The 15,030-nt window shown below is 31.1% G+C and overlaps 1 protein-coding gene across 2 annotated transcripts in view; it reads right to left on the bottom strand.

Moving 5' to 3' along the window:
• LOC118187231 (inactive phospholipase C-like protein 1) overlaps positions 1 to 15,030 on the bottom strand; it is a 106,141-nt gene that overhangs the window by 23,998 nt on the left and 67,113 nt on the right. For both annotated transcript variants that reach the window (XM_035357399.2, XM_035357400.2), the window contains exons 16-20: positions 12,762 to 12,943; positions 12,253 to 12,391; positions 11,940 to 12,086; positions 3,356 to 3,453; positions 1,133 to 1,204 (exon numbers count right to left, since the gene is read on the bottom strand). In XM_035357399.2, coding sequence (XP_035213290.2) covers positions 1,133 to 1,204; positions 3,356 to 3,453; positions 11,940 to 12,086; positions 12,253 to 12,391; positions 12,762 to 12,943 — 638 coding nt within the window. The remainder of the gene's footprint in view (positions 1 to 1,132; positions 1,205 to 3,355; positions 3,454 to 11,939; positions 12,087 to 12,252; positions 12,392 to 12,761; positions 12,944 to 15,030) is intronic.

Here is a 15,030-nt window from a genome sequence, read left to right as displayed (position 1 = left end):
TTTTTCAACCAGTAAATGGTTCAAATCGGTCAATTGTTGTTGGTAACATTTAGAGAGAGAGAGATTTTATGAGTAAAGGAAACACAATTCATCAATAAAAAATACTTTCCAAATGATTTTAAAACTTAAATGCATAATCATGAAATCAATAATAATGAGTAATGGATTATTTATGTGTCTGGGTGCTAATTGTATTGACTGTGAAATTATACTGCTTTTCTAGTTTGAGCATTTTATAATAAATTGAATAGATGAATGAAGTTATGGAATTTAAGAATTATCCAGATTCATAAAAAGGTCTCTTAGAAAAAAACTAACAATGTTATTTCTAACAGAATAGTTTGGCAGTTTAAATCAATCTCGTTCTATCTTCAATTTCTCTCTCTCTCTTTTTTTTTTTAAGAAAACTTTTGACATATAATGCATATTTTAGGAAGATCATGTTCAGTAGCTCTTGTAATAAATGCACTAAGCTTTTAAACTGAAATACCGATTAGATTGGAAACTGACAGACAGAAACAAGTTTACTCATTAACTCATGGCTGACTAATTGTTCAGAATTTCGCTTACATTTTTAAATTACTTGCCACAATGTTTAACAACTTCACGTAATTATTTTACTTCAGAAAACACACAAAATTGGATTGGATAATAATTAAGTTTATCTTTTTCTTACTTTATGAAAACATACATCAGATTTATTGCTTACTTCATGAAGTATTATTTTTACTTATGTGAAGAAAATTTTAGATATTTATATAATTTATAACAAAACAATTTAAACAGATACATATACCTCCCAAAAAAAGTTTTGGTGATTCTAAATATTTAAATAAATTAAAATTTTTATTATAATTAAAAAAATAAATTAGAGAACAGTAATGTTTAACTAAGATAACAATATAATTTAACAAACTACCTCTAAAATTGTATCATATCACGAATACTACTAAATTTTACAACATTAATTACAGATAATTAAATTAGCTAAACACATTTTTATGCTTTTCCTACAAAATTTGTTATATAACATATAAAAAATTTTATGATTTTAAACAACATACAACTTTAACAAAAATTATAGATTATTCAAAAAATTTTTGAATATATATATTTTAAATTGAATTAATACCTTAAATACGTCATCTGCTTGTTTTATACCCACACATTTCATATTCAACCAAGCTTTCCTCCTTTTAGATCTCTGTAGAGAAATTATTTTGAATTAGCCAAACATAATAATAAATAAAATAAATAAATAAACGAAATCTCATTCAATTTATGAACACCAATTAAACTGAGAATATCTCAGAAACTCAGAATATAACTCTAGTAAATCAGAGTATCAACTAAACATTCTTAAAAAGATGGATTAACATTAAGCATTCATATTAAAGAAAATACAACCTTGGTCAAAAGTGTCGGGCACCCCAGTATTTTAAAGATAGCTTTAAAAGTAGTCAGATAAGAAATACTAATCTGCATACAATTATAAATTTCTTTTTAAAGTTATTACATGAAGTATGAAAGTGAACAAACAGTTCAACTTTTAAACCCTCTGACTGGCAAAGTCAGATATGTGCAAGATAATTTTTGTGATATGTGTAAGAATGCATATATATGTGTATATTAAACTATGTGAGAGAAATTAAGACAATATATTAAAGGTACACAAATTCACATACAAAATACAAGGAGAAGTTTTACATAAAAATCAAGAAAATAATTTTTTCTCTTATTAGTTTTGAGAAATTTGTACCTTCTTAGCAAAAAGCCTGTCCAGTCAGATGGTTAATTAATTATATTTTTTTTCTTTAAAAATGACTTTTATTAAAATTTCCAATTTACTTTGTTTCAGGGCAAGCTGCATTACTGTGTTGTGCTAGCTAGTTGAAAAATCTGAAAATCACACAAATTCTTTAAAAAATGCCTAAACATAGAGACCTTAAGAAGGAATTATATCAGATCTTGTTTTTTTAAAAATGAAAAGAAAATCTTGAGATTGCCAAAAATCTTAAATGTGCATAGTGTGCTGTACAATATACTTTGGAATATTTTAAGAAAACAAGTTCATACTTGAAAAGAAAATGAACAAAAAAAAAAAAAAAAAAAAAAAAAAAAAAAGTCAAAATGTGGTGATCAATTTTTATCTTTCAATATTATATTTAACTAAAACAAATTCTGGGATGAAATAAAATTCATATACAGTCAAAAGTCGTTAATTCAGACACCCATAATCCGGAATGATCTATAATCCGGATCTCAAAGCTACAAACTTTCTGTGCATGCGTCGCGTTTACGCATGCGTGCAAGACCTTTACCGCTGTGCATATGCGTGTGCACATGCGCATAATACGTTTATGCATGCGCATTTAATGTATAACGGATGGTATAAGCTAAAATTATCTAATTAGCTATTTCAGTTAATGTTGCAGATTGCGTTGTTCCTTAATCTTCGAATTGGATCCGGCTTATCATTTTTTGCAGACTGTTAGAGCAATTTTATAAAAGTAAGCTTGAACTTTTGATTACGTCAAATAGAATTTCCGATGCTGCAGCTGCTAAATGATCTACAAAGCGAAAGTATGTTTCGATGTCCATCAAACAAAAAGTGGAATTGCTGCAAAAAATGGATAAAGGCATATCCTTTGTTTGTCTAACCATTCTGAAATCTGTTTTTCAATTTCATGTTGCTCTGCGGTGGGGAGGGGGGAAGGAAAACGCCACGGCGCGCTATGAATTGGAAGTTGATTTGTCAGCACTATCCTTATCTTCAGGGCAGATGTTTTTATTTTATTTAGCTTATAATTCCTTACCAAATGTAGTATTTCATCTCAATGTACTCCGTCTTTGATATGATTTAAATCAAATTTCTCATCATCATAACTCGCTTCCGATAGTGAAGAAAGTGACACAGAGGTTATTGAAAACGAAAAAATTTCGATTGACAAATTAGTCGGTATTCTCGACACAGCAATTATAGGACTTGAACAGCGATACTTTGTAACTGAACAAGAAATTATGTCTGTTTATAGAATTAAAGAGAAAGTATTATCACATAAAACGAAGCAACTTAAACAACTTACATTTAAAGAAATGTTAAATAAAGTAAACAAATAAATATTAAGCTTTTTTTTTTTTGTAAATTTTGATACCCTTTAGATCATAATTGCTCTTTATTTCATTAATTACAGTTTCATATTTTTAATTTTATAATTTCTGCATGCCATCTTACCAGATTTAAACTGATGATCCGTAATCTGGAAAAATCGATAATCCGGAATCAAAGTCCAGACGAGTCTGGATTAACGACTTTTGACTGTATAACTTAAAAGAAAATTATGAATACCATTACCTGTTTTTCAGATCTTGTGGTCATGGTGATGTATATAAATAGAGTGGTATTATACAGAGGATCTCCATTATTTGATAAAAGTCTCAAGTGCCGATAACCTTTGAAAAAGATAATTATAAAATATTATTCAGTTCATTAGCATTATATTTTATTACTTCATAGCAAAAGAATGTGAAAAGCTCCAGATATAAATTGTGCTAGCGAAAGTTTTAAACTGCAAATAAATTTGAATGTTTTCTTTGCTCTAATAGCTTTGAAATAAGTTCTGTGCCCAGCATTTAATGATCAGATATTGTGCAGAATGAAATCAAACTGTGAAAAGTTATTATGAATTTGAAATAATTACCTTTTATTCATTTTTTCTCCTGACAAACCTATAACTGATTTCAACTCTATTTACATACAAAAGAAGTTTTTGTGATTATGTGCTCTCATACTCTAGGCTTTCATGGATTTCTCAATACTCCACTCTGAACTAACAACTACTCAATTCAGAAACTAACACTTTCCCTGGTCTTGCATAGTTTTCCCCATCCACTGAGAAATCTCTAGTACTTCTCAAAATTACTGGAAGGCATAAGAGGGCCAGATACATATGGAACACATATGGCCAGATACATACATACAGATACACATGGAATAAATTACAGTTATGCAATTTCATCACACATTATGCTTGTGGAAATTATTTTGATTAATTGATAGATGGTGATAGCGTCATGTGTGAAACGTGACGTGCTTTCTGAATTTCCATATATGCTCCACTGGCAGCATATTTCCCAAGTGCACATCTGTGTAGCCAACGAGGGAGTGGCTTATAGGATGGACCAATGGGTATTCATTAATATTTCTATCACGTCACATTACCTATCGCACGCTTTAAGAAACATGGTTGAAAATATTTTGCCACGCAATTTTCCGTACAAAATAACTAAAGCATCGTCGCTTTCTTCATTGCAAAGTTAGATCTAATATAAGCGAAATTTTTATTTTGAAGTTAGATCTAATATAAGCAATTGTTACGATTGTGAAACAAATATAACCAATTGGGACGATTTTACTACTTGGTTGAGAGAATTTGAGATAAATGCAAGCACATATTGGGATACTGCTCAAAAATATCCACGTGAAATATTACTTAATAAGTGATAAATAAGATGAAGAAAGAAATATGTTTTAAACATCTGAGCCCAAATGCTATCTTTATATAAAACTATGCATATGAGAAAAATATTTACACTAATTATATATGTAAATAGAAGTCAGCACTTTTTATTGCAGTCTATATGAAAAGCTGTTCTATAATATTAGCCAACGCAGAATTTTATTCAAAGTGAACTTCACTAATTTCCATTCGTATGTTAAATTTCACATTTAATAACTGCTCACTCTTAAATGTACTATCTACACGAGAAATACTCATCAAACAGAATGAATTTATTCCTTCACAATGAATATACTGAATTTATTTACATAGGCTTTTAATGTTAACAATGGATATAATCATTAGAAAATGCATAATATTCGAGGCTAATAGTAGCTTGAGTCATTTTCTCGATGCTGTTCTATAATACATGCCGTGAATATCAATCCAAATATCCATGCATGATAAAATTCGCGAAAGTCAGCAATTAATTAAACTCATAAAATGAAATCACTTTCAGATTTTCTACTATTATGCCATACATTTATAACTGCAAAACAAATACAAATTAAAACGTAAACAAACTTACACTCAGAAGCATGATGATTTAGCGTCACAAGAGCAAAGAAGCTCATTGGTCAATCCCTCAGTGGCTCCGCTGATGTGCACTTGTGAAATATGCCCACCGGCAGCTCGATAGATGGATGTTTAGATGCTTCACACACTTTAGGAACACTTCGGTTCCTATTTAAAAGATTTCGATTGTGAAAGCATATACATTTGTTTGATAACTGAACCACCATGTTTTAATTAATGATCTGTAAACATTGTACATATTAAAAGCTATATTTTAAAAGTGATTGATGTTGATTTATAGCAATCTTAGAATATTTTGAAACAGCTGGTGCATAGGGCCACCAAAATTGGATTTAGCACATTGCAAGTGTGCAAAGACAGCAAAGGAAAGGCTAAATTTTCTATTTTGTAAAGTAACAATTGTGGAAGAGTCTGTTGTTAAATTAAAATCAAAACGAAAAATTATCAGGACCACCATGTCCAAGATTCTAAAAAAAATCGAAACCGAATTGAATAAAGAAGAAATTGATACAAGTACATTAGAAGAAAATTTAGATCAATTAATAATGAAATCGAAAACTCTGAGTGAGTTAGATGATCAGATAGAGCGCGACTTGAAATCAGAGGTGGAAGAGTTTGAAACAGAAATTCTATCTTCCATCGAATACGAAGAGGAAATTCAGTTATGGCAATTCAGAGTTAATAAAAAATTGAAAGAATTAAATAAAGTAACAAATTCAGATAATGAAAACTAATTTTAAAATCGAAAGTAATAAATGTACACGTCTACCAAAATTAACCATCGCTAAATTCTACGGAGATTATACCTTGTGGACAAGTTTTTGGAACTCTTTCAAAGTAGCAATCCACGATAATGAATCTTTAACCCTTTGCGGCATGGTGGGTCAATATATGTCCCACCTAATTAATATTTATTTTCTCACTTAGCAATTTCCGTTAGAAATTTTCTAATCTTTTAAAAATAATCTATTTTTTAAAAATAATCTATTTTAGTTATTATTTTTCTCAGTAGATGTTACTACTATACCAGGGCTTAAGTTTATAAGCAAAAAATATTCAAAATAGGATCACAAGAGTGATATCCATGTATCTCGCATTTTTCAATATTTTAAAAATTTTGGTATACAATTTATAATATGTACGATTCTTTTTAATATTCAAAGGTATTTTATTTTCAAAAATCTTAATTGGATTCAATATTTTATAACATTAATTTTGCAGTTGAAATAAGTGGGTTAAAATTTGTCCCACCACACACTTGAATTTCCACTCAATAGATGGCAGCACTCACGATTACTTTTCTTTTCTTTTTTGCATCTACTTTTTTCGTGATTGCGCGCGCTTTTACATCCGTTGTATGCTCTGATGTGCTAAAATGTCTAGAAAAAAGTTAACTCAGGAAGCTTTGGATCTTTTTGCTGAATTGCCATCCGATTGCGACTCAAATGCTTCAGATGTCAGTTCTGATTCAGATGAAATTGAAATCCAGGAGAGAATAACTGAGGTTGAAGTTATTGCTGAAGAAGAAAGGGAAGTAGTTATAATTTGTTTCGCTTTTTAAAGACACAGACCCGTCTATGCATGTGACTGCCATCTATGCATGTGGCACTGTAAATATGAATTGGAAGTATCTACCCAAAAATTTAAAAGACAAATTTATGTCAAGAGAATATATAGACTTTTCAGTTAGCGATGATTCAATTTATTGCATAAAATGGAAGGATAAAAGATCCGTTTCTATCCTGTCTTGCTTGGAAAAGGCAACCGAAATGAAAGAAATTAATAGAAAAGAACGAGATGGAAAGACAAAAAAAAAAAAAAAAAAAAAAAAGTACTGTGTTCAAACAGCATTATTTCATACAATAAGAATATGGGATATGTCGACTGATTGATCAACTGAAAGGACTATATGAAATAGACCGCAAAAGCAAGAAATGGTGGCACATGATTTTTTTTTTTTTTTTACTTTTTAGATGCAAGTATAGTAAACGCATTTATTCTATTTAAGTTTGTTCGTGAATCCGATCATGATGTAAAAACAATGAAAGATTTTCTTCTCTCAGTTATAGAAGGTCTAACGGCACTTGCAGGCAAGAAAGAGCTGAAAAGAAAACTGGAATCCCCAGTTCAAATAAAAACTAAAAACCCGTTCGTACAACCAGAAAAGAGACTAAAACATGTAAGTCACACGCCAAAGAGAACGAGCAGGAGAAGATGTGCCTATTGCAGCACATCGAAAGAAGAACGATGAACATTTTGGATGTGTGAAACATGTGAAGTGCCTCTATGCTTACAAAAGAATGAAACAACATGTTTTTCAAAGTTTCATGAAAAATGACTTTTTTTCAATTTTAATCATATACAAATGTTTTTGAATCAAGTGTCAATTTTAATATTTTATTTAGTCTCATATGTACGAGTATCAAATTTTAATCTTAAAATAATATTCAAGAAAATATTTTCTTTTGTTCCTAAAATTTAAAAATATTAAATATATATATGCAAAGTGTGCAATTTGCAAAATTTTTCAAGTCGTGCATATATGCAATAAGTACAAAATGCATTTTAGTGTGTTTATTATGAATATTTTAGAATGCACCCTTTATTTTGTTTATTCATTCCACATATGATTTTTTTCCCCTGCTATACACCAATATGCTATAAGACATGTGCTAGTTGCATGGTGGGACAAACGGTATCCCACCTTCTCCCGTAAAAAATAAAAGCGCAGATTTTTTTTTTCAAGCCTTAAAGGCACTTAAGTAAGTCCATCTGACTTATTCTAAGGCATTTTTTAAAGATTAAAATATATTTTAAATATGCGTGTCGCAAAGGGTTAATAAAGATCGAAAAATTTAATTATTTAAAATCGTACTTATGCAGCAATGCTGCAAACTCGATAGAAGGATTTTGTATTTCAGAAACAAATTTTGAATGATGAGTTATTGAAATACTTAAAAACAGGTTTGGCAGAAAAGATATAACTATAAACTCGCACATGCAAAAACTCCTGAATCCTACCCCAGTAATCAAATCCAGTGACACTTTAAAACTTTGCAAATTTTGGGACACTATAGAAACTCAAATACGCAGCTTGAAATCATTAGAAGTCACACCAGATAAATACAGTTATATGTTGATTCTGGCCATAATGAAAACTCTGCCATGTGAGTTAGAATTCAACCGTAAAATGGATTTGTCATCTTTTTTTTTTTTTATGGGGATAAGTTATTGCAGTTTGTTCGCTCAGAACTGGAAAGTTGCGAGAGAAGCCATCTTTTGCTCTCCACTCATAAATCAGAAAACACTTCCTGTGTTTATAAAGAGAAGGGTGGAAAGGGAAGTATCACCCATTCCACTCAGCAGCTGTTGGCGCCGGTCAAAGAAAACAAAACTACTAATTGGTGTCTGTTTTGAAATACACCCAAACATGTTACTGAAGACAGTGAATCATTGACAGTTGATGAGAAGAGAAATATATTGCATAAGCAAGCAAGATGTTTCCTTTGCCTTAAATCGAATCACCGCATAAAGCAATGTAGAAGCGACCTTGTCTGCTCCAAGTGCACAGGTCGACATAACTGTTCAATATGCTTTTGAGCTGAGAAAGAACTAAATGGAAAAAATAAAGGTATAGAAGATTCGCATGCTCTTTCAGCATTATCACAGAGCAAAATTCAAACTATTTCACATCAAACGTGTTGCATAACACTTCGAACAAATACTCAGTCGGTTTTAATTAGAGCTCTACTGGATTCAGGTAGTATGCGTTCTTTCGTGAAAAAAGAAATCGTGGATAAATTGAAGCTTCCTTATTATTCGAACAGAGACTCTTTCAGTATTAACGTTAGGAAATAAAACACCCATTAGAAAAACATTTGGCATTGTTAAGATAAAATTACAGAACAAGGAAACACCGAATTTGAAAATCAAAATTGAAGCTCTTGTGACTAAACAAATTTCAAGTTCTGATTTACCACCTCCTAAACTGGGTGAACACATTTTAGGCAAACAGTTAGAAGGTTTACAACTCGCAGACTCTTGGGATTACAAAGAAAAAATTACTCTTTTGATAGGAGCTGATTATTATTATGATATAGTGACTGGGAAACTTAAGTGTTTAGACAATGCTGAAATGTTATTCGGTTGGTCTATGCTACGTTACACTAAAGGTACAACACACACGTCCACAGCCTTATACTACAGGTACAATACACACGTCCACAGCCTTTAATATCGTAGTTGAGGAAGATATAATATCTGATCAGATAAAGAAATTTTGGGAGCTTGAAAGTTTAGGTATAAAACCAGAAGATGAATGATCTGACCCATTAGACGATACTATAATGGGAAAATTTTATACAAAAATTCTTGTTACAAGGTTAGGCTGCCATGGAAGTCTGATTGAAAATATGATTTGCATGATAATAAAGTGATTGCGCTGAAACGATTTGAGAAATTTATAAACAGATTTCAGAATAACACCAAACTTTTTTATTCGTACCAAACAATTCTACAAGATTATTTACAACAAAACATCATCGAACTAGTTTCAGACACTGTTGATAATGAATCTCAAATCACATTTTATTTGCCTCGCAGAGAAATCGTTCATAGTGATCGAACTACTAGTAAACTACGTATCGTATTCGATGTATCTTCACATGGACCTGGTGAAATTTCGTTGAATGACTGCTTGTATATTGGTCCAAATTTGTATCCTGACATTTTTGAACTTCTATTGGCCTTCAGGCTTCATCCTGTAGCATTTGCAAGTGACATAAAGCAGGCTTTTCTGCAGATAGAAGTAGATGAGAAAGACAGAGATGTAATGTGTTTTCTGTTTACTAAAAACCTATTCGATGATCCACAAGATTTCATAACTTATAGGTTCAGTCGTGTGTTATTTGGCATAAATAGCAGTCCTTTTTTACTGGCTGCAACTATTAAACAACATTTGAAACACGAGGAAACCTACCCTGCCACTTGCGAATTTTTAAATGATCACATTTATGTAGATGACATCATTGGAGGACACCAAAACGTTGAACTTGCTTTCAGTACCAGTTTAGAATGTGTTAGTATTTTTAGAGACGCTGGTATGATTCTACATAAATGGCACACCAATTTTCAAGAACTGCGCGAAATATGGATTAAATGAATCCGAGGAATCTCATCATGTTTCAGAAGCTAGAAATCCTCCATTGAATGTGTTAGGAGTCGCTTGGGACATCCAAAGTAACATAATTTACTATGATGTCAAAAATTTGATAACATTTTTATCAAAATGAGTTAATACTAAACGTTTTGTCCTACAAGCAATAGGATGAATTTTTGATCCTGTAGGTCTATTATCACCGTTTGTACTTAGAGTCAAAATCATATTACAACAAATTTGGACACTTGTTTTAGATTGGGATGATGAACTACCAGAAAATTTATGTTCTGTATGGAAAAAATGGTGCAAAGAAGTTTCAAATTTGAACGAAATCGGTATTCCACGATATAATTTTTCTGCAATTGGTAATAGTGATGTGGAAAGGATTGAGCTGCTTTGTTTTTCTGATGCTAGCAAAAAGGCATATGGTACAGTAGCGTATCTGCGTATACTTTCTAGCAATGAACAAATATTTACAGTTTTTGTTGCTTCAAAGACTAGGGTAGCACCTTTAAAACTGCTCACCTTACCTAGGTTGGAACTAATGGAAGCTCTTTTATCAGCCAAATTAGGCACTAGCATCACTAAAGTTAAAACTTTAATGTTTTTTTTTTTTTTTTTTTTTTTTTTTTTTTTGGACTGATTCGAAAATCACACTTTTCTGGATAAAAGACTGTGCAAAGAAATTTAAGCTTTTCGTTAAAAATCTTATTCAGGAAATACAAAATTTAATGTCCCCTGACAAATTGGCATTATTGCCCCAGTAAATGTAATCCCGCTGATTTGGCTTCGAGAGGAGCTAAACTTCATGAGTTGAAAAACAATCCTATCTGGTTTCAAGGACCAGAATGGCCTAGAATGTTGTCTGAATTGTGGCCTCGACAGAATGAAGAGAAACCTATCATTGAAGAAGAATTAGAATATTGCAAAAAACATTAATGATATTTATGAATTTGTGTGCACAGCATTTGAAGAAAGGCTTATAGACATCTAAAAATATAGTCATTTAGGAAAATCGTTAAGAATAACTGGTTGGATGAAGGAATTCATTGGTAAAAGTATGAAAACAAACCATATGACAGGTCCATTAATAACTGAAGAATAAATAGATGCCGAAAATTATTGGATTCGATCTGAACAAGAAAGTTTTTATCCCAAAGAAATCGAGTCTATGAAGAAAGTGAATAAAGTTGAAAAGAAATCATATTTATATCTTTTTAATCCATTTTTAGACCAGAACGGGATACTGGGAGCTGGTGGAAGATTAGAACATCCTAGTTTGTCACATGATGAAAAACATCCAGCAATTTTTTCAAGAGACTCCTGGCTAACAAATTTGATAGTAGAAAGTGCACATAAGTTATTTTCAGAGAATTCCCTTTTTTATGCTAATAAGAATGCATTTTTTTTAACATGGAAGATAAATAAAGGATTTTAGGCCTCTTCAACAGGCAATAATTTCTACTGTGGACATAAATTCTTACTTTTCATATAATGAGAACAACGACACTTGACTGCTCTTGTTAATAAGACATTTACATTTTTTGATAGGTTTGTGCATTTTACACTGAAAAAATAATAATTTCCGATAATGTTCAATAGTTTAACTTACGTCTGAAATACAAATTGTAAATTTTTTGTTAATGCATGGTAGAAGTGGCAAGAGACAATGATATGATGCCTACCTGTTCGTAAGCACGTAAGAGGAACAGTATATTGTCCTATAAAATCATCCCCAATGAATTCATCATCTAGAACTGCTATTCTTAACAAGGCCAATTCAGGAACTGTTACAGTAAATTCAAAGCTTTCATCAAATATGGGGGAATGACCTATATAATTATAAAATAAAAAATTACTTATTACACAAAAAGATGAAATGTGTTACATTTTTTAATATGATAAAAGAAACATTTTATCAAATAAAAGAGTAATCACGAATAATATAAAATAATGATGCTGAAAAATATAGAATAAATCATAAATTTGAAATATAACCTTCATTTGACACTGTCCTTGTACGAGCTTCTGCACAATCGATGGCCATCCCATAAACTTGTACAACAACATAAGGATCAATAGAGCTTGCCTTAGCAGATGCACCTTTTGGCTGAGGCAATTGTTGAGCACTGATAATCTAAATAAAAATTACATTAATAAGCAATTACTTCCTAAAAATTACAAATGTTGCAATTATACTTAAATCTTTTCTTAAAGTGGCATATTGGTAAACCTTTCTTTAATAATATGTTAAAGGAAACAGAATCTAGTAGAACCAATCCATTTACATAAACTTTTTATAACATGATTTGAAATTAAATACATGTCTTCTTTAAGAAAGTTTGGAAGTGCACCATTTTGAGTTTATAAATTCATTTTTCATGAAAAACTTCCAAATTACTTTTACTGTATACCTTCAGATGAGGAAAGAAATTAATGAAAAGATTATATTTATTAATAGCCTTTTTTATAAATCAGAGAGATTACATTTACATTAATTATGATACCTTAAGATATAGGATTGTGGGCTCCACACCAGGAAGAGGATCTTTTGCACAACCACCAGAATAAAGGCAAAGCTGATCTCGTAGAAAGGAGGGTTTGAGAGTATAACCACAGTTACCATTTTGCTGAAACCAACCTTGGTAAAGATCCATCATATGACCTGCAGTCTGGTAATTCATAGCAACTGAAAGAGCATATGATTTTAGTATAGGGTAAATGACAGTTGAGTTCAATTTTTCATAAAATTCAAACAGAAATGTAAATTAATGTATATAAATGATTATTCTAATGAAGCTTATATAAATAATATGGGCTGGAGATAAGACTGCCACAAATTCAGAAAATTAGTACATGATGGAAATGATCTATACCATTTAATTATTTTATAAATCCTAGTTTATCTTTTTGAATAGGTTTGCCTCAATGTTTTCTTAGTTTACTTTTAAAGATCTTTCTTTATATCTCTGGACTTTTCAATATAAACATACAATATTTCACTGTTCTTAAATATTTTGTCGATGCATATTAAATTCTAGTTATCAGTATTAATAAGGCATTTATTGATAAATGAAGTCAACTAATATGACCATTAACTGGCTGGAAGGAATTCTAACTCTTTGCACACAGCAAAGGAGTTTCACTTATGCAACTATGGGGAGGAGCAAGCCACAAATATTTGCATTGTATAGGACTACAGAATGTTTGGATGTTAGATATTTACAGAGGCTGTTCGCACATTTTTTAGACGATTTTGGTAAGCGGTAATAAAAAAATTGTTTGCTGCAAAAGAAGTAATTGCAATTGTACTATGTTTTTAAAAGTCCAAATTATCAACTGTGGCTTGAAAGTTTTGTTTTTATTCAAGATGGCGAATTTAACAAAGCAGTGGTTCGAAGGCTACATTTACGCTCTTTCCGAAGAGAAATATGCATACTCTGTTTTCCAAAAACGATGTAAGAGTCATGGTTTTGTGACATCTAAAACGTCGATAGGTAATATCATCAACAAGAAAGGAAAAAAAAAAGTCAAATTGGAGCCTCAAGTGGGACAAAAATTCCAAACAAGTATCCAAGGAAAAAAGGGTCATCTTCGACTATTGCAAAGGTATGTTGTTTAATGTTATTCCAAAGCATATCGCTCAATGCAGGACACGCTGCAGAATTCTGTATGAGAAACACTAATCCAAAGAATAATGGAAAAAAATTGTCACAATAGATGAAGCATGGGTGTATTTAAATGATTGTAATAAAAAAGGAGCCATTTATTATCATAAAAGGGGAGAAAAAATTAAGTACATGGTTCAAAGAATCGAAAGAAAGTTTTTCTAAGGGATTCATGATTGTTGCTGGTTTTTCTTATAATGGCAAGTTAAAAATAAAGATAGTGCAAAAAAATGTCAAGATTAACTCCAAATACTATCAGGAACATATTTTATCGCCAATTTTTCTGAATGAAATACCATCGCTTTACCCACAGTGCCATCAATCTCTGAGACTCCATCAGGACAAAGCTAGCAGTCACACATCCAAATCCACTGTAAATTTCCTAAAAGTAATGGAACAAAAAATTGGTATCAAGGCTATACACTTCACTGATATCCCTACTAAATCTCCCGATGTGTCACCTATGGATTTTTGTGCTTTCAGACTTTTAAAAACTGCATTATCCAAACGTTGTCTCAAAACCCTAACAGGACTCTGGAAAGCTGTTCAGGAGGAATGGGATAGAATACCTCTTCTGCCACTTCAAAAGGCATTATTATCCTGGAAATTGCGGTGTCGAAAGATAGTTTAGAATAAGGGATGTCAAATAGAACATTTAAAATACAAGAATTTTATGTAATTTAGTTTTGTGAATACAATATACATCGTCTAAAAAATGTGTGAACAGCCTCTATTTATTAATTTGTTTACTTATTGACAGAATCATATAGTTTTCACTACTTCCACTGGTAAAATTAAAAAACTATTCCACTGCTTACCATGTAAAATGCAACTCAAATGATATAACAACAAAATCAAATTCTAGAAATCTAAGAAAGAAATGAAGAACCTCTGCAATGGGTAACCGGTTTTCATGAGACCTTTATCAGTTAAAGCTATTTCTGAACTGTGAAAGCTTTATCTCTACTTCCTGATTTAATTCTGGGATCTTCCCTGTCTATTGCTGCACTTCCATTAATGCCTAATTGTTGATACTTTCACTCTGATGCATTTATTTTGATATTTAACATTGTTTAGAGAGAGAGAGAGAGAGAAAGAGAGAGAAAGA

This window comes from Stegodyphus dumicola, chromosome 6 (assembly GCF_044657685.1).
Source record: "Stegodyphus dumicola isolate Sdum_Otavi_A_Nest chromosome 6, ASM4465768v1".
NCBI lineage: Eukaryota > Metazoa > Arthropoda > Arachnida > Araneae > Eresidae > Stegodyphus > Stegodyphus dumicola.
The sequence above is the reverse complement of the archived record's forward strand: the minus strand, read 5'-3'. Positions and strand labels throughout refer to the sequence as shown.